Source organism: Scyliorhinus canicula, chromosome 3 (genome assembly GCF_902713615.1).
Source record: "Scyliorhinus canicula chromosome 3, sScyCan1.1, whole genome shotgun sequence".
NCBI lineage: Eukaryota > Metazoa > Chordata > Chondrichthyes > Carcharhiniformes > Scyliorhinidae > Scyliorhinus > Scyliorhinus canicula.
This window is the reverse complement of record NC_052148.1, coordinates 159,912,893-159,938,824: the sequence shown is the minus strand read 5'-3', so window position 1 is coordinate 159,938,824 and position 25,932 is coordinate 159,912,893. Positions and strand designations below refer to the sequence as shown.

General features: G+C 50.7%; 1 protein-coding gene across 6 annotated transcripts in view; it reads left to right on the top strand.

Annotated features, from left to right (window-relative positions):
* cc2d2a (coiled-coil and C2 domain containing 2A) overlaps positions 1 to 25,932 on the top strand; it is a 233,414-nt gene that overhangs the window by 80,243 nt on the left and 127,239 nt on the right. For all 6 annotated transcript variants that reach the window (XM_038791604.1, XM_038791608.1, XM_038791605.1 and 3 more), the window contains exons 12-13: positions 2,382 to 2,518; positions 2,628 to 2,759. In XM_038791604.1, the coding sequence (XP_038647532.1) occupies positions 2,382 to 2,518; positions 2,628 to 2,759 (269 nt within the window). The remainder of the gene's footprint in view (positions 1 to 2,381; positions 2,519 to 2,627; positions 2,760 to 25,932) is intronic.

The window sequence follows — 25,932 nt, the reverse complement described above, 5'->3', positions numbered from 1 at the left end:
GTGGTGTGGGAGGTGAGGGGGGTCGGTGGTGGGGGAGGTGAGTGCGGTTGGTGGTGGGGGAGGTAAGGGTTTTGGGTGGTGTGGGAGGTGAGGATATTCGGTGGTGAAGGGTGTGATATTGTGGTGTTCGTGCTCCTGCACAGTAACCCCACTCCCCCCTAGTTGGTGAAACATGTGTCGACTAAAGGGTCCCGTGCTTGCTGGCCCTGCCGATAGCGTAGTGCAATCTGCTGTGCATGGCCAGCCCCCATGTCCCACTCGTTGTCCCCCTCCCCATCATCCTCCTCGTCTGACGAGGCCTGCCCTTGCTCCTCATCCTCCTTCAGCACATCACCCCCTGCTTGTCAATTTTGTGGAGGATGCAGCAGACCACAACAATGCGGCCGATCCTCCTGGCCTCGTACAGGAGGGCCCCTCCAGAGTAGTCCAGGTAACTGAAGTGCATCTTCAGGACCCCAATATACCTCTCCACCACACCCCTTGTTGCACAATAGGCCTCATTGAAGCGGGTCTCCGCGTTGCTCTGTGGCCTCCGTATAGGCGTCATCAGTCACGGCCGCAACTGGTAACCCCTGTCACCCAGCACCCAACCCTGCAGCCCGGGGTGGGGGGTGTGGGACGTCTCTTGAACATGCCAGGGATCACAGATTGGGCCAGTATGAAGGAGTCATGCACACTACCTGGGTATCGGGCGCAGACGTGCAGGATCTTTATTTGGTGGTCACAGATCACCTAAATGTACATTGAATAGTACCTCTTTCGGTTGGTGAACAGTGGCCTGTTATCCACCGGTGGCCGGAGGACAACATGCATCGATTACCCCCTGGACCCAGGGCATCCCAGCGACGGTAGCGAAGCCCACTGCCCGGCCATCCTGGTCGGCGAGGTCCACAGGGAACTGGATGTACTGGTACTGAAGGACACCTGTGCACCGATGCCTGCGAGATGCCGGACAGGCCCCCACTCGGCAGATGTGTCCAACAGTCTACCGGCTCGTCTGCAGTCTCCTCCTGCATGCCCAGTCCGGGAATTCCTCAAAGGACATGCGGCACCGGCACACACGGGGCCTCATCCTGTGTCTCATTGTCATCACCACCACCTCCTCCCCCTCCTCCTCACGTTGTTCCTCCTCCTCATCCTGTTCCTCCACCTCCTCCTCAGCCTGTCAGGCAGGCGGCCCTCCAGCCTGAGCGGCTGCCACCTGCCCCTCTGCGGCCCACTCCTCTGCTGCAGCCTCCGCCTCCTCTCTGCGCCGCCTCCGGTGACACTGCCACAGGGCTGCATGCAGTGCAGCGGCCCCCGCCACAGCAGCCAACAGCGCTGGGTGGTTACCAAATATAATCCTCTGCAGGGGGTGAGGAGAAAACATGTCATCATGGCGCATACGCCCGTGCACAACCAGGTACCATGGGCTACGTGGTTGCCCCGGTTGGCAGCACGCGCTCCCGCCACGCATGCCCCCCCACCCCGTCCTGACCCCGCTCCTGGCGCCCATCCCTGCTGCCAGGGATGGCTCTGATGGCTCGTTTGATGGCTCTGCCCTCACCGGGTGGGTGTCACCGGTTGAGTGGAGAGGCCGGGGAGGGGGGCGGTACCCACCCATACGCCCGTGAATCCTGCATTCACCATGCACCCGGGGTGGGTGGCCAACAAGATGGCCACAGTAATGGCACTCGTTGCGTGGGCACCGCCGTGTCATGTCGGGGGCTCCCCGACTGATCGACCTGTCCCCGTCCCTTCCCCTCCCCTGACTCTGGCAGGGCTCCTCCCCCCTCCCCCCCCCCCCCCCAAACAGTGTCCATTACAGGAGCCCACGGCCCCCCCCCACGCCAACTCCTACCAACTCTTGCAGCCGCCTCAGCCAACACGCCGGTATCATGATTTTTTATAGTTGGTTAGAAGCATGCCATCATGAAACCGGCCCATCTGGGCCTCAAAATCACTGGGGCCCTGGAGAATCGGCCATCGGGTCGGAAAGTGCGATCCTACGGGACGCGTGACGGGCGCCGTGATTCCGTCAGGTTGGGGGGTCCGGGCAATCCGAAATCGACGCAAAACCGATGTCGAGCCCGATTTCGGTGTCAGAGCTGATTCTCCGGCCGATCGCGTTTCGGGATTTCGATGCAATGTCTCGAAGAATCCAGCCCTTTGTTGTTTGTTGAACACTGACTAAAACCAATAATGCTGATGAACTGTATGCTGAAGGGAGTAATGTTTGAGTACTTGTTGAGGTTGTCTGACATTAGTGTGAAATTAACCCACACGACCCTCATGGAGCTATGTAGAATTATTATTCCCGATTCAACAATGTTAGGATTTTTGGTCTTTGTACATTCCCATGAAAAGTATAGCATTATTAATGTTGTATTCTTGATGTTCAGCGTCCACATCGGAGAAGGTTCCTGAAAACATGCAGCCGCGGTTTCTCGAAGATGAAGGCATCTATGTTGGCGAAAGACCAAAAGTTTCCAAATCTAACCAGAACATTCTAGAGAATCGTCTCCTTAAAAATGAAGAGGTCGGTAAAAACAGGTTCCACCGTTTTAAAACAAAATATTCATTATATTTTAGAAAAAAAAACCTTTGTTTAACATCTTCAGCAAAAGTACTTTTGTTCACTATCCTAGGGGAAAAAATGGTTTGGAAGCGATGGCAGAATTATAGCCTTAGCTGACCCTATCAAAAAGACCCAAACTCGGCCTTCCATGTTCTCACTCCATGAAAAAGTGCATCCTGCGATCGAAACACTGTATAAAAAGGTAAGTAAAACATTATAATATGATAACGTGTTTTTTCCCAGACTAATGCATTATTTCACAGTTCCTGAAAGTTTATCAATTTTCGTACTAAATATTAAATCAAATATCACTCAGGCGATATATTGACAAGAAAGGAACCTGCAGGTTGCTCGTAAATCCAGTCACATGTAGACCTGATGTCAGATTATTGATGTAAGGGAAGACTTTCAGGTTATAGGACAGAATTTCCCACTCCCTCCGCGGCTTGCCGTTGAGGGGCTGCTTGCCTAATCTTCCTGTCGCACCCGAAGTCCGCCATTTGCATTGATCACCGGCTGAACTGCCAGGGAACCCTTCCGCGGGACTGGAAGATCCTGCTGAAGGGAAGGGTCAGAAAGTCCTGCCCGTTTCTTCAGTTCATGTGTGTCCAGATGATGGCGCTAATTCTCAATCTGCAATTAAGGGCCTTGATTTCCTTTCCCTCTGACCAGACTAAAATTTATCGGTGTGCCAACATTTTATTTCATGCTTAACAGGACTCCAGAGCAGCTAATCAATAATGTTACAGTAACAAGCAATTAAACAGTTATTATTTCAAGCAGGCCCTTCATCTGTATAGACAACAATTCATTCTGTATTATTTATGTATTTCTGCTTTATATGTATTTCAAATCTCTCTCCATTTCTGAGACAAAAATAGTTCCAAAAAGCAATTTGATAAGCTGCTCATGATAAGCATGAATAAGTTAAAGTATTTCTGCTTCCTACAGATTGGAGGGGAGCTAATATTACCCCGCTATTCAAAAAGGAAGGCATAGAGTAAACGGGGAACGATAGGCCTGTGAGCCGAATGTCAGGATTCGGGAATCATGGAATCATAGAATTTACAGTCGAGAAGGAGGTCATTCAATAGGGTGCGGCCATGTTATTCAGAGAGGGATGTCAGTGACACTCCAGCAGATCCATAGCTGATTGGAGGAGCCCCACAGGCTAAGGGCACAGGGGATAGCACCATCAATGCATGGCACCGAGGCCAACACTGTTAGGTTGGCAACCGCAGTGGAGAGCCTGGTGCACAACGTCAGCAACATGAGTGGTGGTGTCCAAGGCGAGGCTCAGTCGGTGGCCATGGCTGAGGGCCTTTCCAGCATGTTCCAGTTCCTGGGGGACCTGTCCCACTCCCTTGTGGACCTTGATGAGGTGCTGTGGACACCACGTTGCAGACATTGGGGAGCCATCAGGGCAGGCAGAGCCAGATGACAGAGGGGCAGCTGGGGCTCGAACCAGCTGCCCCTCTGTCCCAAGGTGACTCCCAGGGCCCTATGGACACTGCCCAACAGGACAGGGTGCTGGGTGCCAACCTGGAGATACTCGATGGAGTGGCGACAGCGGCCACCAGCTCCCCTGAGTTTCATCCCCTGCCAACGGTGTATCTCGGAGTCAGCGTAACAGGGTGGCACACAGGGTATGTGCCGCTGGCAAGTGGGCCGGGGCACTCCAGCTGCAGGGCACTCAGAGGATGCCCATCAGAAGCATCGAAGGCCATGCGATTTGTAAGCTGCAGGTTGCCTACCCCTCTGATGTGCATCATGGGGACACATCGAGATGCAGCAGTAGAGAACGGAAGTCTAAGCAGGGCGAAGATCACTGCGATGGGAACTGCGGGGGAAGGGGGTAGGGTGAGGTAGGGGTGGGGGAGGGGTTGGAAGGGGTGGGGAAGGGCGGTCGGCACCATCGGTGGCTAGAGGTAGTTGGGGGACATGTATGTACAGCATTAAACCACGTTGCACCTGAGAAATATGATGCCTCGGGCACTTCTACAATGTGGTCCGACAATCAAACCCCTGCCCCAGGCTCCCTGGGCATGGTGGTCTAGGACTTCTTCCCCTTCCTCCAGCCCCTCATAGTCCACCGCATCCTTGTCCTCCTCAAGAGGTGGGCGCATGTTCCTCCCCCCTCCACTACCAGCATGTCTCCTTATGCTGTGCCAGGTTGTGGAGGACACAGCAGACCATCACAAAGCGGGTGACTCGCTGGGAGGCGGTAGACCACTAGAGTGGTCAAAACATTGGAACCGCATTTTGAGGAGTCCAAAGCACTGCCTGCTGACAGCACGGGCCTTGTTGTATCAGGTCTCCGCATCAGTCACCGGCCTCCATTCTTGCGTCATTAGCCAGGTCCTCAGAGGGTACCCCTTATCCCCCAAGACCCAGCCACCCATCTTGGGGTGGTCCTTGAAGAGACTGGGAATGTCCACCTGCCCCAGGATGTAGCTGTTGTGCACACTCCCTGGAAAGTGTGCACACACTCCCTGGAAAGCGTGCACACACTCCCTGGAAAGCGTGCACACACTCCCTGGAAAGCGTGCACACACGTGCATGATCTTCAGGTGATGGTCACACATGAGTTGGATGTTCATCAGAAGCATCGAAGGCCATGCGATTTGTAAGCTGCAGGTTGCCTACCCCTCTGATGTGCATCATGGGGACACATCGAGATGCAGCAGTAGAGAACGGAAGTCTAAGCAGGGCGAAGATCACTGCGATGGGAACTGCGGGGGAAGGGGGTAGGGGTGGGGGAGGGGTTGGAAGGGGTGGGGAAGGGCGGTCGGCACCATCGGTGGCTAGAGGTAGTTGGGGGACATGTATGTACAGCATTAAACCACGTTGCACCTGAGAAATATGATGCCTCGGGCACTTCCACAATGTGGTCCGACAATCAAAACCCTGCCCCAGGCTCCCTGGGCATGGTGGTCTAGGACTTCTTCCCCTTCCTCCAGCCCCTCATAGTCCACCGCATCCTTGTCCTCCTCAAGTTCATTGAGTGGAAACTCTTTAGATCAAATAGTTTGGATGGGGTAGTGTTTGTGCAGTGTGTCCAGGAAGCTTTTCTAACACAGTATGTAGATTGTCTGACCAGAGGGGAGGCCATATTGGATTTAGTACTTGGTAATGAACCAGGGCAGGTGATAGATTTGTTAGTGGGGGAGCATTTTGGAGGTAGTGACCACAATTCTGTGACTTTCACTTTAGTAATGGAGAGGGATAGGTGCGAGCAACAGGGCAAGGTTTATAATTGGGGGAAGGGTAAATACAATGCTGTCAGACAAGAATTGAAGTGGAGAAGTTGGGAACATAGGCTGTCAGGGAAGGACACAAGTGAAATGTGGAACTTGTTCAAGGATCAGGTACTGCGTGTCTTTGATATGTATGTCCCTGTCAGGCAGGGAAGAGATGGTCGAGTGAGGGAACCATGTTGACAAGAGAGGTTGAATGTCTTGTTAAGAGGAAGAAGGAGACTTATGTAAGGCTGAAGAAACAAGGTTCAGACAGTGCGCTGGAGGGATACAAGATAGCCAGGAGGGAACTGAAGAAAGGGATTAGGAGAGCTAAGAGAGGGCATGAAAAATCTTTGGCGGGTAGGATCAAGGAAAACCCCAAGGCCTTTTACACATACGTGAGAAATATGAGAATGACTAGAGTGAGAGTAGGTCCGATTAAGGACAGTAGCGGGAGATTGTGTATTGAGTCTGAAGAGATAGGAGAGGTCTTGAACAAGTATTTTTCTTCAGTATTTACAAATGAGAGGGGCCATATTGTTGGAGAGGACAGCGTGAAGCAGACTGATAAGCTTGAGGAGATACTTGTCAGGAAGGAAGATGTGTTGCGCGTTTTGAAAAACTTGAGGATAGACAAGTCCCCCGGGCCTGACGGGATATATCCAAGGATTCTATGGGAAGCAAGAAATGAAATTGCAGAGCCGTTGGCAATGATCTTTTCGTCCTCGCTGTCAACAGGGGTGGTACCAGAGGATTGGAGAGTGGCGAATGTCGTGCCCCTGTTCAAAAAAGGGAATAGGGATAACCCTGGGAATTACAGGCCAGTTAGTCTTACTTCGGTGGTAGGCAAAGTAATGGAAAGGGTACTGAGGGATAGGATTTCTGAGCATCTGGAAAGGCATTGCTTGATTAGGGATAGTCAGCACGGATTTGTGAGGGGTAGGTCTTGCCTTACAAGTCTTATTGAATTCTTTGAGGAGGTGACCAAGCATGTGGATGAAGGTAAAGCAGTGGATGTAGTGTACATGGATTTTAGTAAGGCATTTGATAAGGTTCCCCATGGTAGGCTTATGCAGAAAGTAAGGAGGCATGGGATAGTGGGAAATTTGGCCAGTTGGATAACAAACTGGCTAACCGATAGAAGACAGAGAGTTGTGGTGGATGGCAAATATTCAGCCTGGAGCCCAGTTATCAGTGGCGTACCGCAGGGATCAGTTCTGGGTCCTCTGCTGTTTGTGATTTTCATTAACGACTTGGATGAGGGAGTTGAAGGGTAGGTCAGTAAATTTGCAGATGATACGAAGATTGGTGGAGTTGTGGATAGTGAGGAGGGCTGTTGTCGGCTTCAAAGAGACATAGATAGAATGCAGAGCTGGGCTGAGAAGTGGCAGATGGAGTTTAACCCTGACAAGTGTGAGGTTGTCCATTTTGGAAGGACAAATCTGAATGCGGAATACGGGGTTAATGGTAGGGTTCTTGGCAATGTGGAGGAGCAGAGAGATCTTGGGGTCTATGTTCATTGTTCTTTGAAAGTTGCCACTCAAGTGGATAGAGCTGTGAAGAAGGCCTATGGTGTGCTAGCGTTCATTAGCAGAGGGATTGAATTTAAGAGCCGTGAGGTGATGATGCAGCTGTACAAAACCTTGGTCAGGCCACATTTGGAGTACTGTGTGCAGTTCTGGTCACCTCATTTTAGGAAGGATGTGGAAGCTTTGGAAAAGGTGCAAAGGAGATTTACCAGGATGTTGCCTGGAATGGAGAGTAGGTCATACGAGGAAAGATTGAGGGTGCTAGGCCTTTTCTCATTAAAACGGAGAAGGATGAGGGGCGACTTGATAGAGGTTTATAAGATGATCAGGGGAATAGATAGAGTAGACAGTCAGAGACTTTTTCCCCGGGTGGAACACACCATTACAAGGGGACATAAATTTAAGATAAATGGTGGAAGATATAGAGGGGATGTCAGAGGTAGGTTCTTTACCCAGAGAGTAGTGGGGGCATGGAATGCACTGCCTGTGGTAGTAGTTGAGTCAGAAAATTTATGGACCTTCAAGCGGCTATTGGATAGGTACTTGGATTAGAGTAGAATAAGGGAGTGTAGGTTAACTTCTTAAGGGCAGCACGGTAGCATTGTGGATAGCACAATTGCTTCACAGCTCCAGGGTCCCAAGTTCGATTTCGACTTGGGTCACTGTCTGTGTGGAGTCTGCACATCCTCCCCGTGACTGCGTGGGTTTCCTCCGGGTACTCCGGTTCCTCCCACAGTCCAAAGATGTGCAGGTTGGGTGGATTGGCCATGACAAATTGTCCAAAATTCTATGATTAACCTAGGACAAAAGTTCGGCGCAACATCGTGGGCCGAAGGGCCTGTTCTGTGCTGTATTTCTCTATTTCTATTTCAGAGAGTTCTGTTGATGTAGGGCACGACAGCCCAATGTGCTCAGGGAGACATGTCAACCATTTACTACCCCCTGGACATGGGGCATCCCGGATATGGTGGAAAATCCTGCTGCCCAGACATCTTTTTGTGCCTGGTCTATGTCAAAGTTTATATAGTTAGCTGCCCGAGCAAACAGGACATCCGTGGTATCACGGACTGATTGGGATGCCAGGCAATAACCCCCACATGCTACATGGCACGCTACCCATGGGGATCCACTTGGGATGTGTGGACTTAACTACGATTGCCAATTCCCTATTCACAATAACTTCAGCCAAGCGGCGAGAGACTTCCATGGTCAGTGGGAGGTAGCGGTGGTCGGTAGGACAGACAGGCAGGGGCTGGGGTACACGACCCATGGAGTGGCATGCCGGACCTACCGGCAATCCCATGCACTTTAACTTTACGTAGTAATCTGCTTTGTGAAACCTTGTCGAAAACCTTCTGAAAGTCTAAATAAGAAACTGCGACACCCACTGCCTCTCCCTTCCCCAGCCCAGAGGCAACCCCCCCCGCCTCCCCCCCGCCTCCCCCCCCACTCTCCCACCGATGGCGGCCACCCCGACTGAGGCTGCGGGCTCATTGCCTGGGAACAACGGCGGTTACTCACCTCCTGGATCCCCACAGCAGCCATTCAGCCAGCTTCATGTTTTCAAAAAGAGGTACTAATTGGCACTCGCGTGACCACCTGCTGGGGAGGCAGTTAGATCACAGGAAACAGTTAGATATGGGGTCGTCAGAGGCTTCCGGTCAGCAAGCGGAGCGGTCGCAAGGTGAGGGGCTCCCGTAGCGGTGGAGAACAGGGAAGGGAAGGGAAAGGACGCGCACACACACCCCCCCCCCCCCCCCCCCCCCCCAAAACAAACCGGTCACCGAGGGATCCTCGGCGGCGGCGGCGGCAGCAGCGGGAGAGGCCCGAGCGGCGGCGGCAGCGGGAGGGGCCCAGGCGGCGGCGGCAGCAGCAGGAGCAGCGGCAGGAGAGGCCCGGGCGGCGGCAGAGCGGAGCGGCGTCTACATCCCCCCCCCCCCCCCCCCCCCCCCCCAAGGAGCGGAACGGAGCGGCGTCCATACCCCCCCCCCCCCAGGGGCCGGAACGGAGCGGCGTCCATACCCACCCCCCCCCCCCCCCCAAAGGGCCGGAGCGGAGCGGCGTCCATACCCCCCCCCCCCCCCAAGGAGCGGCGTCCGTACCCCCCCCCCCCCCCCCCCCAAGGGAGTGGCGTCCATAACCCCCCCCCCCCCAGGGCCGGAGCGGAGCGGCGTCCATACCCCCCCCCCCAAGGGCCGGAGCGGCGTCTACCCCCCCCCCCCCAAGGGCCGGAGCGGCGTCTACCCCCCCCCCCCCCCCAAGGAGCGGCGTCCATACCCCCCCCCCCCAAGGGCCGGAGCGGAGCGGCGTCTACCCCCCCCCCCCCAGGGCCGGAGCGGAGTCCCCCCCCCCCCCCAAAAAACAGGCCCGGAGCGGCGTCTCCCCCCCCTTCCAGCAGGCCCGGAGCGGAGTCTCCACATACACCCCCCCCACCCCCCCCAAAAAAAACCGGCAGCAGCCACCACGTGGCAAGAACAAAGGACTGGACAGACTCCTCTCACTCTCTCTCTCTCCTGCGTGAGAGAGGGAGGGGAAAAGTGAGGGGGGGAAAAAAAAAAAGGACTTTTATTTTAAAAAAAGAACACTGTTAAAGAGAAAGGGGGAGGGATATATATATTATTTTCTCTTTCTCTACACCCACTCCCATCAAAGCAAGCCCACCTGAGGGGAATTGCATAAAAGGAGGTGGGAGAAAATAATTAATAAACAAATAAATAAAATAAAAATCGGGCATCGAAAAAGGGGGAACAGAAAAACAAGGGGAGAAGAAAAGATGAAAGGGAAGGGAGAGAAAAAAACGCCAGAAGGGAGCCAAGGGAAAAGGGGCACCAAAAGCAGGCGGGACAAAAGGCAAGCCAGCTCACGCGAGCGGATTAGCACACGAAGCAGCGGGACGCATGTACCGCCGCATCAAAAAGAGCCGGACAGACAGGTGCCCTCTCCCCTGGGGTTAGAGGGGGGCGTGAATTGGAAGGAAGCCTTTACTCAGGTGGTGAGGGAGCAGCTGCAGGCAATCAAGGCAGAGTTGAAAGCAGACGCAGAGGCCGCAGCACAGGCAGCAGTGGCCAGGGCCATGTCAGGGGTGCAGCAGGCTCTGCCCAGATTGGAGGAGAAAGTGGAAGCTCAAGGGAAGAAACTGGAAGCTCAAGGGGGGAAACTGGAAGCCCATGAGGCAACCATTAAGGAGCTAGAGAAAGCAGCGACAGACATGAGCGACCGGGTCACGGCCCTAGAAAGGGAAGTGGCGAGTCTGGGCGCAACGCAGGGGAGCCTGAAGGGCAGGGTAGACGACCAAGAAAACAGCTCGAGAAGGCAAAATGTTAGGATAGTGGGCCTGCCAGAGGGGACCGAGGGTAGAAACCCCACAAAATACGTGGCTGCAATGCTGGGCAACTTAGTGGGCAGGAAAGCTTTCCCCACCCCACCAGATCTGGACAGAGCACATCGGTCGCTGCGCCCGAAGCCCAAGGAAGGGGATCAACCGAGAGCAGTCATAGCCAAACTGCACCGGTACCGGGATAGGGAGGCAATCCTGCGCTGGGCCAAGGAAAATAGAGCCAGCAAATGGGACGGGCACACCATCCGAATATATGAAGACCTTGGAGTGGATATATCTAAGAAACGGGCTGAGTTTAACAGAGCGAAAGCGGCTCTCTACAGGAACAAAGTGCGTTTTGGTATGCTGTACCCAGCGAAGCTCTGGGTCACATACCAAAACAAGGAATATTTCTTTACAGCGCCTGCTGAGGCGAATAGATTCGTCGAGGAGCACGGGCTGGAAGAACAGCAGGGGGGGTAGGGACGAGAGGCCCCTGGCAAGGAGCAACGACACGCCAATGGGTAGGATGGGGGAAGAGCAGGCAGAAAACCGTAGAAGCCAGGTAGAGGAGAAGCGAGACAACAACCTCCGAGAGGGGAGCCACCGTAATAGCAGGAAAGCTAGCGCCGGGGGCACGCAACAAAGCAGGGCCGCTGCGCACCCCCAACAGGGGGGAAGGCGCCAGGCAGGGGAGGGGGGAGATCACCCACCAAAGTCGGGAGAGCAAACGGGGACAGGAATAGGGTATAGAGGAGCAAAGGAGGGGTATACAGGGGAGGAGGGTAGAGGGAGAGACCAGGGGGGGGCACACAGGGAGGGGAAAGGTAGGGTCAAAGGGACAAACGAGGCCAGAAAAGGAACAGGGCTACAAAGTACCACAACCAAGGGCTCGGAACAAGGAACCGCTGCAAGCACCCACCCAGTACGGTCTGTGGGCAAAGGGGCCCCCCAGAGTGCAGGGGACTACTCGCGTGGCGGACACACAGTGGACGGCCATGGCGGGTGCCCCCAAGACAAGGGGAAACCCCGGAGCGCAGAGACCCGAACGCATGGGGAGAGCAGTGGTAGCGGCCATCCTGGACAGCCCCCTAACAAAGGGAAACCCCGGAGGGCAGGGGCTCGTCGACCAGACAAACATGGTTAATCCCACAGGAACGAGGGGGCAGAAGCCCCCCACCAGGATAATTACCTGGAACGTAAGGGGACTTAACGGCCCAGTGAAGAGATCCAGAGTCCTCACCCACCTCAGAAATATGAGGGCCGACATAGTCTTCCTCCAAGAGACGCATCTGAGGGAGCAGGACCAACTGCGGGTAAGAAAGGGCTGGGTGGGACAAACCTACCATTCCTGCTATGGGACAAGGGCCAGGGGGGTGGCGATACTGATCGGCAAGAGGACAATGTTTAGGGCGACAAAGACGGTTACAGACCCAGGGGGGCGATATGTCATGGTCAGCGGGGCCCTGGATGGGGCGCCGGTAGTCCTAGTCAACGTGTACACGCCCAACTGGGACGACACGAGCTTCATCCAAAAGACCATGGCAGAAATCCCGGACATAGCGACGCATCGACTAATCATGGGGGGGGACTTGAACTGTGTACAGGACCCAAAGACGGACAGATCAAACCCCAAAACGGGGAAAACCTCAAACATGGCAAGGGAACTCGGTCACTTTATGGAGCAAATGGAACCCCTGGAGGTTCGCCCACCCGGGGGAGAAAGAACTCTCCTTCTTCTCCCCAGTACACAACGTGTTCTCCAGAATTGACTTCTTTGTGGTGGGGAAAACGGTGCTTCCAGGGATAGACAAGGTGGAATACTCCGCAATTGTGATATCAGACCACGCCCCACACTACATGGACGTGCGGCTGGAGACGGGAAGGGCCCAGCGCCCCACATGGAGGTTGGACGGTGCCTTACTAGCTGACAAGGCCTTCAGCGAAAGGATAGCGCGGGCCATAGCGGAGTACACGGAGAACAACCAAAACGGGGAGGTATCATCCTCCACGTTCTGGGAAGCGCTTAAGGCCGTAATAAGAGGGGAAATCATTGCCTTCAAAGCGCAAAGAGATAGGGAGGAAAGGGTGGCTGGGCAGAAGCTGGTCGACTCCATACTGGAGGTAGACCGTAAATACTCCGAGGCCCCGACCGTAGAGCTCCTGGCAGAGAGAAAAGAACTACAAAGGAACTTTGACCTGCTCTCCACCAGGAAAGCAGTGCACCAACTCCGCCAGGCGCGCGGGACCCTGTACGAACACGGAGACAAAGCCAGCCGCCTGTTGGCACACCAGCTGAGAAAGCAGGCAGCCACCAGAGAAATTGGGCAAATCAGGGGTACCAGAGGCATGTTGGAAACAGAACCAGAGAGGATAAACAAAACCTTCAAGGACTTCTACCAAGAGCTGTACACCTCAGAGCCCCCAACGGGGAAGGCTGGGATGAACCGGTTCCTTGATGGACTGGTCATACCAGTCGTGGGAGAGGGAAGGAAACGGGACCTGGAAGCACCACTAGCACTGGGAGAGATCATGGACAGTATCAGCTCCATGCAGACGGGGAAGGCGCCGGGACTGGACGGATTCCCGGCGGACTTCTACAAAAAATTTGCGACAGCGCTGGCCCCGCACCTGCGGGAGATGTTCACAGACTCGCTAGCTAGGGGCACACTGCCACCCACGTTAGCATAGGCCTCAATCTCGCTGATACCTAAGAAAGACAAAGACCCAACGGAATGTGGGTCATACAGACCCATATCTCTGCTGAACGCAGACGCCAAAATACTGGCCAAAATCCTAGCCAAAAGGCTAGAAGACTGTGTACCTGAGGTGGTCACAGAGGACCAGACGGGCTTCGTCAAAGGTAGACAGCTCACCTCGAACATCAGGCGCCTGCTGAACGTGATAATGACCCCCTCCGGGGAGAGAACACAAGAGGTGATCGTCTCCCTGGACGCAGAAAAGGCCTTCGACAGAGTCGAATGGAAATACCTCATAGAGGTACTGGAGCGGTTCGGGCTTGGAACAGGGTTCACCGCGTGGGTAAAACTCCTATACAATGCCCCCATGGCGAGTGTACGGACCAACAATACCAACTCCCAATACTTCCAGCTGCACAGGGGCACCAGACAAGGATGCCCACTGTCCCCACTGCTGTTCGCACTAGCAATCGAACCGCTAGCAATTGCGCTCAGGGCAGCAAAAAATTGGAGGGGGATCCGAAGGGGAGGCAGAGAGCACAGAGTCTCACTCTATGCAGACGATCTGCTCCTCTACATCTCGGACCCACAAAGCAGCATGGACGGAATCATCGCGCTCCTGAAAGAGTTTGGAGCCTTCTCGGGCTACAAACTCAACATGAGCAAAAGCGAGATCTTCCCAGTACACCAGCAAGGGGGGGGGGGGGGGGGGGGGGGCAGCACTAAAGGGGCTGCCGTTCAAACAAGCCCGACATAAATTCCGCTACCTGGGGATCCAAATAGCCCATGACTGGAAAGGGATCCACAAATGGAACCTCACCAGCCTGGCGGAGGAAGTAAAAAAGGACCTGCAAAGATGGAACACACTCCCACTCTCCCTCGCAGGAAGAGTCCAGACGATCAAAATGAACGTATTGCCCAGGTTCCTCTTCCTGTTTAGATCCATTCCGATCTACATCCCCAAGGCCTTCTTCATAGCGCTGGACAAACTTATCATGGCGTTCGTATGGGGGGGTAAAAATGCTAGGATCCCAAAGAAGGTCCTACAGAAAACAAAATCCACCCTCCAATCCTGGAACCAACTGTGGCAGCAATTTGGCCTGAACAAAATGTCGGACAAGGCTCCCATCTGCAACAACCATAGGTTCAAACCAGCACTGACTGACGCCACCTTCAAAAGGTGGAGACAGGACGGGGGGACACTGACGGTCAGGGACCTATACACGGACGACAGGATCGCAACACTGGACGAACTGACAGAGAAATTTCAGCTAGCTGGGGGGAACGAGCTACGGTACCTGCAGCTCAAAAACTTCCTACGAAAGGAGACAAGGACGTACCCACAACCGCCACGACAGACACTACTGGAAGACCTACTGGACGCAAGTATCCTAGAGAAAGGGAACTGTAGTGACATGTATGGCCGACTGGTAGATAGGGACGACACCGTACTGGACGCAACAAGAGGGAAATGGGAGGACGACCTGGGGATGGAGATAGGGTGGGGACTCTGGAGCGAAGCACTGCATAGGGTCAACTCCACCTCCACGTGCGCAAGGCTCAGCCTGACGCAACTAAAAGTGGTACATAGAGCCCACTTAACGAGAAACCGTATGAGTAGGTTCTTCCCGGAGGTGGAGGACAGATGTGAGCGGTGCCAAAGAGGCCCGGCCAACCACGCCCACATGTTCTGGTCTTGCCCCAGACTTGTGGAGTACTGGACAGCCTTCTTCGAGGCTATGTCCAAAGTGGTGGGGGTGAGGGTGGAGCCATGCCCGATAGTGGTGGTCTTCGGGGTTTCAGACCAGCCAGATCTATTCCTGGGGAGGAGGGCGGACGCCCTTGCCTTTCCTTCCCTGATCGCCCGCCGTAGAATCCTGTTTGGCTGGCGGTCAACAGCACCGCCCAGAGCTGCAGACTGGCTGTCCGACCTCTCGGATTCTCTCCAAATGGAGAAAATCAAATTCGCCATCCGAGGGTCGGACGACGGCTTCCACAGAACGTGGGAGCCATTCATGCAACTGTTCCGGGACCTGTTTGTGGCCAACGTACAAGAGGAAGAATAGTCGGGGGAAGGTAGCCGGCGGGGAGGGGGGGGGGGGGGCTACGGGCTCGTTACGGGGGTTTGATGGCTAGCTAAGGCCCAAAACCAAACTAAATAAATGCCAATAAACATGTTGGGGAATGTAAAATATGTATGCCGGCGAAGAGGGGGAGGCCACAGTTATTACTACGAAGATGCTCACCTGTAAATATATATGTTAATTTTTGCGTGTTTTTTTTCTCTCTCTAACAATTTGTAATTGTATCTTTTTTTTGTTTGTTTTATAAATGTTTTTTATTCAGTTTTCATGTTTTATATTGAACATATAAAACATGAAAACTGAATAAAAAACATTTATAAAACAAAAAAAAAGATATGGGGTCGTTCCTGTTAATTGTATGGAGATTGGCCTTAAGTGGTGATTATTGATTTCTTGCCACGCCACAGCAGGATCCTGATTTCGGCAACGGGAGTGGGCCGGTTCGATCGCAAACGGATTGGCGCCCGGCGCAGTTCTCAATTTTGGGCTCTCCTACAATGAATGGCCTCATCATGCTCTTGTTCAAACGCAATGCATTCCTTAAATCATGCCCTTAACTAGTAGAGTTGACCAGGATGAACCGACAGATGTGGTATATTTCGACTTTCAGAAGGTTTTTGATGAGGTCTTACATAGCAGATTATTATGTAAAGTTAAAGCGCATGGGATTGCGGGTAGTTTCTTGAGATGGATAGAAAGCTGGTTAGCAGAGTGGTGAATCTGTGGAATTCACTACCAAAGAAAGTAGCTGAGGTCAAAACATTGTATAATTTCAGGAGGGAATTTGATATAGCTCTTGGGGCTAAAGAGATCGAGGGATATGAGGGGAAGGCGGAAGCAGGGTATTGAACTTGATGATCAGCCATAATCATAATGAATGGCGGAGCAGGCTCAATGGGCCGAATAGTCTCCTCCTACTTCCAATTCCTATCTATGTTTCTACATATTTAGAGAAAGCAGTGAGAGCATTGCCTTGAATTTCTTGGTAAGAAATCTTACAACACCAGGTTAAAGTCCAACGGGTTTGTTTCAATCACTAGCTTTCAGATCACCTGAGGAAGGCATGATGTGGAGATGCCGGCATTGGACTGGGGCGAGCACAGTAAGAAGTCTTACAACACCAGATTAAAGTCCAACAGGTTTGTTTCAAACACTAGCTTTCGGAGCACTGCTCCTCAGGATCTCAGGAAGGAGCAGTGCTCCGAAAGCTAGTGTTTGAAACAAACCTGTTGGACTTTAACCTGATGTTATAAGACTTCTACCTGAGGAAGGAGCAGTGCTCCGAAAGCTAGTGATTTGAAATAAACCTGTTGGACTTTAACCTGGTGTTGTACGATGTCTTACTGTGCCCACCCCAGTCCAACGCCGGCATCTCCCCTACTTGAATTTCCTGATGCAAGTCTCTCGTGGAAATAATTGAATTTAAGCTATTGTCTCACCAAGAAACAACACATCTGCAAAGAGAATCATTTTCTTAAATGACTGTTGAGGATTTGAATTCCCAGACTGTATCAGTAATCAAGTACATATGGTAAATCAACATGTCTCTATAAGCAAATCTAGATTTGAAAAGCATGTAACTTAATACTAATTGAATTCAAATAAACATTTTCAGTCAGCAGTGTGTAATCTTACAATGTCAAACTCTAAATATACAGATCCGGCGTTTGATCAGGTGTTATGATACAATCTGATGTTACTGGTGGAATTGTTCGGCTCCCAGGGTGGAAACTGGCTTGATCAACATGGGGTTCAGCTACAGAGCAGAGTCACAGCAGTCCAGTGATGAACTTTTTACAAAAGAATCAAACATTTATTCAACAAGAAAAGATGAATTATATTACACTACTTCTTCACTCCGACTTTCTCTTTACAGATATAAACAAATTTGTAGAGACAACCCAAGCTATAATACCTATATTAAATGCTAATATTCACCGGAAGTATGCAGTGCATGTAAACTAATAAACTGTGATCAGACAAACCACACTCCAAAACCAATGGACAGATGACACCCAAAGCAGTGTCTGTGGTTTTCTCATTAACCCTTCCCAGATGCTTGGCACAACGTGAGCCAATTGATCTCACAGAAACTCTAAGGTCTTCTACCTTCATGTTCAAAGACGTCGCTTTCATTTGGACGTCTCCGATGCGGATTCACCTCAGGTTTTGAATTCTCCTTCCGATGTTCTCCTCTCCTGAATCTTTCCATGCATCCAGACTTCACCCTCCACGCACACTCTCAGCTGTTTGGCTGTGCCAATAGACCCTCACTGCTTCATAGGCGCAGTGAGGAGTCACTAATCTTTGGCCATCTCCTCGGATTTTCTGGCTTCTGCCAAGCATCTTTTGCTTCATGTAAGCTTCTTGCAGCTCTCCCGCTCTCCTTAATTTAGAGTCTCCTCTTCTGCTTCATACTTTTAACTTTACCGAACAGGACCTATTCCAGATTCCTATGTTTCTCCTTTTGGTTGGTTTGGGGATATTTTTTCTTTGTTCTTTTGAGAAGTGTGCTCTCTGCAGTTCCAGCCCTGCCTACCCTGACAGTTTCTGTGAATGATTCTACCCACTGAAATCAAACTGACTTTCTGTTTCCCCCGTGTCTCTGTTGGTCTCTCTCTGGACCCCTGTGTGGTGATATGCATCACTGCATATACATAAGGGGTTAATGTAAATACACTACAACTAAGTAAACACTAGAGGGAGCACCGGAGAGGTCATGACATGCAGACCTACAGCTAATGAACACATAGAATAGGATACAACCAATGGGCAGTCAAGACACCCAGAGGCGACACTACCACAAGGGGGCAACCCATATATAAGGATAGGACACACATGCTCTGTCTCTTTCCACAGGCGACAATCAGAGAGAAGGACAGGGGCAGATCAGCAGCAACACACCCACCACGTGGCTTAGAGCAGACTGGTTAGTTAGACTGAGTTACTACAGCAAGATTAGCAGGAGAGTCAAACTCCTAGTGAACTGTGCTAATGGCTCAGTAAATCACATTGAACTTACTTCAGCGCCTGGAGCATCTTTTGGTGAAAGTTGCATCGAGTTTCAGCCTGTGTTATCCCAGAGTACATAACACTGTTGCCAGGCAATGGCACAGTTGGTTCCTATCTAAAGCTACCAACTCTTCAAGAGCCATAGAACGTCATAAAGAAAATGCGTGTATGCAAAGAGACCTCCAAACTTGCTGGCTTCACCTCACAAAAATCGTGAAATGAAACCAAACCCAGGGTTCACCTTTCTCAACACCTGAATAAGACAACTATAAATTAAACATAAAGCTATATCTAGTTCTAATACCCACAAAATAGACATATAACTTACTAAAAATGATATCCAGTTCCTAACATTAGGACACAGAAAGGAAAATGCTGCACCGAGCTGGGCTGGGTACTGTACACTTGTGCTGAGGTTAAGTTACTATGCGCAGACTCAGCTGCTTAGTTCAAATTCATGAATCAGCAAATTGAGCAGCCTTATCAAATATTATGGATTATTGACTGAAACCTTACCAATTTGGCCTCGGATTACTGAATTGAACTAATCAAAACTGAAAATGTGTTAAACAGTTGCTGCAGCTGAAGAAGCAGGTCAATCAAAGGTTTCAGTGGACCACTGGTCACTGGTCTTGTGTACCAAGGGCAAATCTGAATTTAATGATCTTAATTTAAAGCAATTTAAAGTAATTCTAGCATCAGTGTGAGAACCAGCCTTGAGTGAGATTTCGGACAGGATTCTCCAATTGGGAGACAGCTTTCCTGCTGGAGAAGAATCGCCTCTTATGTGCACTTGTGCTGGGAGCGGAGCCCAGAGGCGATTCATTGTCCTTTGCAGTGCACATTTACGCATGGCGGGGATGGCAAGGGATGCCGCTATTGGGCTTACGTTTTGAGCGGGTAGCCCGATAGTATGCTACGGCGGCTGCCCCTCCCACCCCGCACATTATGCACGACTGGGGATGACCCGACCATCCCAGCAGAGACTCCACCACCCATAACAGAAACCCCTGCCCTGAAGCTGAAGAGAAGGCCAGACAGAAAGAATGGAAATATCATTGCTTTAAAAGTCACCAGTCCCTACACCTGCTAATGAGGTGGCGAAAGCAGCAGGTGTAAACGCCTGGAAAGCGAAAACCACATCATCAGGGTTTAAACCCCCTCAGACCCTTTGATCTGCAAAGCATCAATGAGAAATGAGGAAAAGAGGAAGTGAAAGCACTTAACTGCTTTTGATGTGGTCAAGATCTGTCAATCACAGCAAGATGTTTATAAACGTTGTGGTTAGTTTCACAGCAGGGTACTTGAGATCCATTCAAGCGTAAAGGAAAACTAATTTAACCAATCCAGACATCTGGCTATCTGGAAGCTGTCAATAATAGCTTAGTAAAAGCAATTTTAACAGCAGATGTAAGGAACAGGTGAGTTTTAAAACAATTATTTTTTTCACTCTTTCTGTCTGGACTGCTCTTTAGCTTCCAGGCAGCGGTCTCTGTTATTGGGGGGGGGGGGGGTGTCTGGTGATGGTGGTGGGAGGGGGGGGGGGTCTTGTGGGGTTAGGGGGAGCAGAATCTCCATTGTGGGGTGGAGGGGGGCACTCCAATGTCCTTTGGGGGGCACCTACCTTAAAAACGTACGTCCTTGGTCCACCGGGCCATGGCAATGTTGTCAAATACTTGCACCAATCCATGCACATGTGATTCCCAGCTCAGAGAACCGGGGAATCACGGAGTCGTGAAGAATCCCATGTTCTGCCCATTAATAGAATGCAAATGGATCAATTCGGCCTACTTGCATCCTCTCGTTGACATGGGGCGTGACCGCAATACCACCGCCAGTGGAAGACCGGAGCATCGGAAATCCTGTTTTTTTGACAATGTTGGATTCTCCACCCAATCATGAGTCTCTCTGCTGGCACGGGCAGCGGAGAATCCAGTCTTTCAATTGACTGCTGGTCGCTGTGGCTCATTAGTGATAGATTAATGGCATTATGGGTTCCTGGTCACTCAAATTCCCCAGCCCATTATGAACATCATTGAATATGCAAAAGTAATTTTTGGAATTACTCAGTTAGTTTCAAATTCAACAATATTTTGCCCAATGTTTTAGTTGATTTTATCCAGATTGTGCTACTACCTGGGCAGAAACATGCAGAAAATCCAGACACTTGCATCCAAATCCCCTCAATTCCGCCACCATGCGGAACGCAGAAGCACATGGGTGCAATTGATGATACCCGGCACCTGTGCCTGCTATGCAGGCAAAACGCATGGTCCTGGTTCGTCTGGTTCAGTCAAAGTTGATGTACATGTGTGCCCTCTCAAATGGCATATATTTGACCTCCATTATGCACCTGTGTACTGCTGACTGGGAAACACCGCACAGGTCACCCTGGTAGCCCTGAATCAATGGAATTGCCAACTCAACTGGATCCGTGATTCTCCAGAATGAAAAACTGAAGGGAAGAGAACATCAAAGTGAGTGATGAGGAGTTATGACACTGCCCTGACCCTCAGTCCTCTCAGGATCTGGGACATCTTCACATGCGCATCTGCCTATGTGAGCATCTCACTCGTCCCCTCTGTCACACAATAGCCACTTACCCACAGTTACTCCTCTCAACTCCAACTGAATGAAGCGCTCCGATCAGGCTGTGGGGAATTAGTGTATGGGGGCTGGTGGTTCAAGTTGGAAGGCTCGTGTAATCTGCAGCAGTCGAGAGATGGAGGAATGAGGGTACCCTCTCAGGATGAAGTTGACATGCTTATTTCAGTCTTCAGACACTACAGACGTGCCTTGCCTGCCACAAGGGGAAGCTAGTTTCATTATTAGCTTGCTGACCCTTCCTTGATGAGTCAATTGAGCCAATTTAGTCAGCATTGCAGTGCACGAGTATGCCACTGATTGCTAATAGTTAACCATTTGGAAACCTAGACCCCAAGGATTGAACCCCAAGGTGCAGACTCACATCTACATAACAAAGATGTGTCATAGGTATGGCCCTTAATGCAAGGCATTCTGGCCAATCCGCTCATCAGTCACCCCGTTCGCAGGATGACGGGAGTGGGGGGGACAGTGTCTTGTTCCCCTGTGAGGTAAGAGTGCAGGTCTATTGAATGCACTCAATTACCCTCGCTCCTCACTCAAGGGGGTTGGGGGATCACGCGGACTGCTGAGGCTTCCTAATGATATAATATATTTAGCTATAGGATGGACTCTTTTTAAAATAAATTTAGAGTACCCAATTATTTTTTTCCAATTAAGGGGCAATTTAACGTGGCCAATCCACCTATCCTGCACATCTTTGGGTTGTGGGGGTGAAACCCACGCAAACACGGGGAGAATGTGCAAACTCCACACGGACAGTGACCCAGAGCCGGGATCGAACCTGGGACCTCGGCGCCATGAGGCAGCAGTGCTATCCGCTGTGCCACTGTGCTGCCCTAGGATGGACTCTTCGGATAACTCTAGAGTTAATGGTGTGGGGTTGGGAAGAGAAGCCATTGTTAAAGACACCTGGTTACAAACAGTTGTGCAACAGCAGAACCAAGTAGGGCGATTCTATAGAAAAGATTCTATAGTAGGTAATTTTTGGGGAAGTACAGTCAATTGTGGAAGAGGTTGCACAGCTGGTGAGGGAGAATAATACGCCATGGTCACCGTCACAGAAAATGCTATCCATAGCTTCAGTTGAAGCCAGGTTTGGTGGTTTTGGAAAGTGCAGAAACCTGATTGGAGATGTTCAAAAGCTCCACTGACTATCTACAAACACAAATTTCTGTTTTGCACAAGCCTCCAAACCAATCATGCTAAAAGTTGGTCATTTACTTCCCGATGAGCAGCAATACATTGCCAATATTAGCTAGATAGAAAACCCTGTGATAACTCCATAATGGAATTGCACAATAACCCTCCCAGTGCTGAATTATAAGACAACTATGTTGAATCAAATTTGTAAATGATGGGAAGTAAAACATTTGACAGTGAACACCAAAAACACAAGAATTCTGAGGTTAAGTAAAGTACAGCCGAGATATAAAATTGCCGGAACAGATTTGGGCTACTTTGAAGTTTATTTGGGCAGAATACATGCATTCAGTTTAGTCACCAAGTATTCTTGTTACAGTGGTTCATGGCTTCTTGGGCCATAAAAGACATTCAAATCATTGTGCAAATCACAATACTGTAGCAAACCTTCAGCATTTTGCCAGTGTTCTGAACTTGGAGCTTAGATTATATCCTTGAAGTTAATTTCCTTATTATTATTCTCTTGCAAAAACTGCTGGCACTTATAAAAGGGTGATCTAATAGTATTGTCTACAATAATTGTGTATGTTAGTCAGAATGACAAGTTAAGACTTCAGTACAAAACATCCACTCCAACAAAATATTTAATCATAGTAAAGCCAAGTAAAAGCATATTCCTGTTTGCTCATGCACTTTTCATGCAACAAATCTTCATGATTAATTACGCCGCTCCGGTGCTGAGAAACGTGGCACACCAAAGTGGTGGATAATTGAAAGAACATGAGTTGCATCTAATATTTTCTTTCTTCCTGGCTCCTTCAAGCTAGAATGTTGAGTGTGATCAGATTTATTATCAGGAAGCTAAGTGCTTCATGGGTCGGCACGATGGCACAGTGGTTAGCACTGCTGCCACACATCACCAGTGACCAGGGTCCACTTTCAGCCTTGGGTCACTGCCTGTGTGGAGTTTGCACTTTCTTCCCATCTCTGCGTTGGTTTCCCCCGGGTGCTCCGTTTTCCTCCCACGGTCTAAAGAAGTGCAGGATTTCCCTTATAAATGACCTCTTTTTGTGTCCAGGGATGTGCAGGTTATGTGGGGTTATGGGGTTACAAGGATAGGGCAGGGGGATGGGCCTAGACAGGATGCTCCTTCAGAGGTTCAGTGAAGATGGGCCAAAGTGCCTCCTTCTGCACTATAGGAATGATATTCTACTCTAGGAAGTAGAGAAACACAGATATGCTGTTGATCACTCTCTGATATCTCCTGTGAATTGTTTAAGGGGCCCATCTACATTAAGGATGAAGTTACAGGCAAAGTTGCACATTTTATTTCTTTTCCCTGAGGTTTGCCTGGTCTCCTGCCATAACTTTAACCAGAAATTGGCAGAATTCCAAGATAATCGGTATTAACAGTTCAGAGTGAATGCTCACATTGTTTCTCTGGAGGTTTCGCCAGCCTCACAATAAAGTTATCATGGATTGATACAAGGCCATTGTATTTGTTTTAGTGATCATGAAGCAGATACTGAATGGAGTCGACTGAGACAATGGTTCACAAACTTTTTGGTTGACAGATCCCATTTCAAATTCATAATCACATTTAAACTATAATGATGTATACCATTCATAAAGAATATTTTACTAATGTTTTTAAGAAAACATCCAAGCTTATGAATTGGGAGAAAGAGTAGGCACCTCAGCCTCTCGAGCCTGCTCTGCTATTCAATATGATCACGGCTAAACTGATTTTAACCTCAACTCCACATTCCCAAGAGTTGCAAAGACTCGCGATCCTCTGAGAGAAAAGATTTCTCCTCATCTCTGTTTTAAATAGGTAACCCTTTACTTTTAAACAGTGACCTCGAGTTTGAGATTCTCCCACAAGAGGAAACAACGTTTACAAATCTACCCTGTCCAAGACCTCACAGGATCTTCTATGTTTCAATCAAATCGCCTCCTGCTCTTTTAAACCTGAGCAGATCCAACCCTAACTCAAAAGACACTCCCAATTCCAGGTATTAGTCTAATAAACCTTCTCTGAATTATTTCTAATGTGTTTGCATATTTGCTTACATAAGGGGAACAATGCTGTACACAATGCTCCAGATGTGGTCTAATCAATGACCTGTATAAATGGAGCCAAACCCCACCTCCTGTCCCTTCCATTAGCTTTCCGAATTACTTGCTGTAACACCTTTTGGAATTCATGCTTTAGGACATCCAGATCCCTCTGCATTTCAGAGAACCTCTCATCATTCAGATAATATGCTTTCTTTTTATTTCTGCTAAAATTTCACATTTTCTCACATTATACTCCATTTGCCAGATCTTTTCCCGTTCACTTACCCTATCTATATCCCCTTGTAGCCTCCTTGTCTCATCTTCACAAGTTACTTTCCTAACTATATTTTTGTATCATCAGCAATGTTAGCAATCAGGGCCGGGATTCCCCCTACTCGACGGGGTGGGGGGTCCCGGCGTGGTGGAGTAGCGTGAACCAATCTGGCGTCAGGCCGCCCCAAAGATGCGGAAGTCTCCGCTGACCTTTAGGGACCAAGCCCTAACATTGATGGGCTAGGCCCACGCCGGAGTGGTTGGCGCTCCGCCGGCTGGCATGGAAGGCCTTTGGTGCCACACCAGCCGAGGCCGAAGGGACTTCGCTGGCCGGCGGAAGTCTGTGCATGCGCCGGAGCGTCAGCGACTGCTGACGTTATCCTCGCGCATGCGCAGGGGAGGGGGGGGGTCACTTCTCCCTCCGCCATGGTGAAGACTATGGTGAAGGCGGAAGGAAAATTGTGCCCCCATGACACAGGCCCGCCCGCCGATTGGTGGGCCCCGATCGCGGGCCAGGCCACCGTGGGGGCACACCCTGGGACCAGATCGCCCCGCGTCCTCCCCCAGGACCCCGGAGTCCGCCCGCGCCGCCTGCCCCCGGCCGGTAAGGTCGACGGTTTGATCCACGCCGGCAGGAGAAGCATGACAGCGGCGGGACTTCGGCCCATCGCGGGCCGGAGAATCACCGGGGGGGGCAACCGACCGGGCGCGGAGCGATTCCCAGCGGGGTTCGGAGAATCCCACCCATATCTTTGGTTCCTTCACCCAAGTCATTTATATAAATTGTAAACAATTGAGATCCCATCACTGATCCCTATGATGTAGAGATGCCGGCGTTGGACTGGGGTGAGCACAGTAAGAAGTCTTAGAACACCAGGTTAAAGTCTGACATGTTTGTTTCAAACACTAGCTTTCGGAGCACTGCTCCTTCCTCGGGTGAATGAAGAGGTACGTTCCAGAAACATATATACAGACAAAGTCAAAGATGCCAGATAATGCTTAGAATGTGAGCATTTGCAGATAATTCAGTCTTTACAGATCCAGAGATAGGGGTACTCCCAGGTTAAAGAGGTGGGAATTGTCTCAAGCCAGGACAGTTGGGAAGATTTCGCAAGCCCAGGCCAGATGGTGGGGGATGAATGTAATGCGACATGAATCCCAGGTCCTGGTTGAGGCCACGTGTGCGGAACTTGGCTATAAGTTTCTGCTCGGCAATTCTGCGTTGTCGCACGTCCTGAAGGCCGCCTTGGAGAACGCTTACCCGGAGATCAGAGGCTGAATGCCCTTCGCAGCTGAAGTGTTCCCCGACTGGAAGGGCACATTCCTACGTGGTGATTGTCGTGCGATTTTTCTTCTTCACAGATTATATTCCTTTCGTTATAAATTCCATTAGCCTTTTGTGCCTGATTGCCACA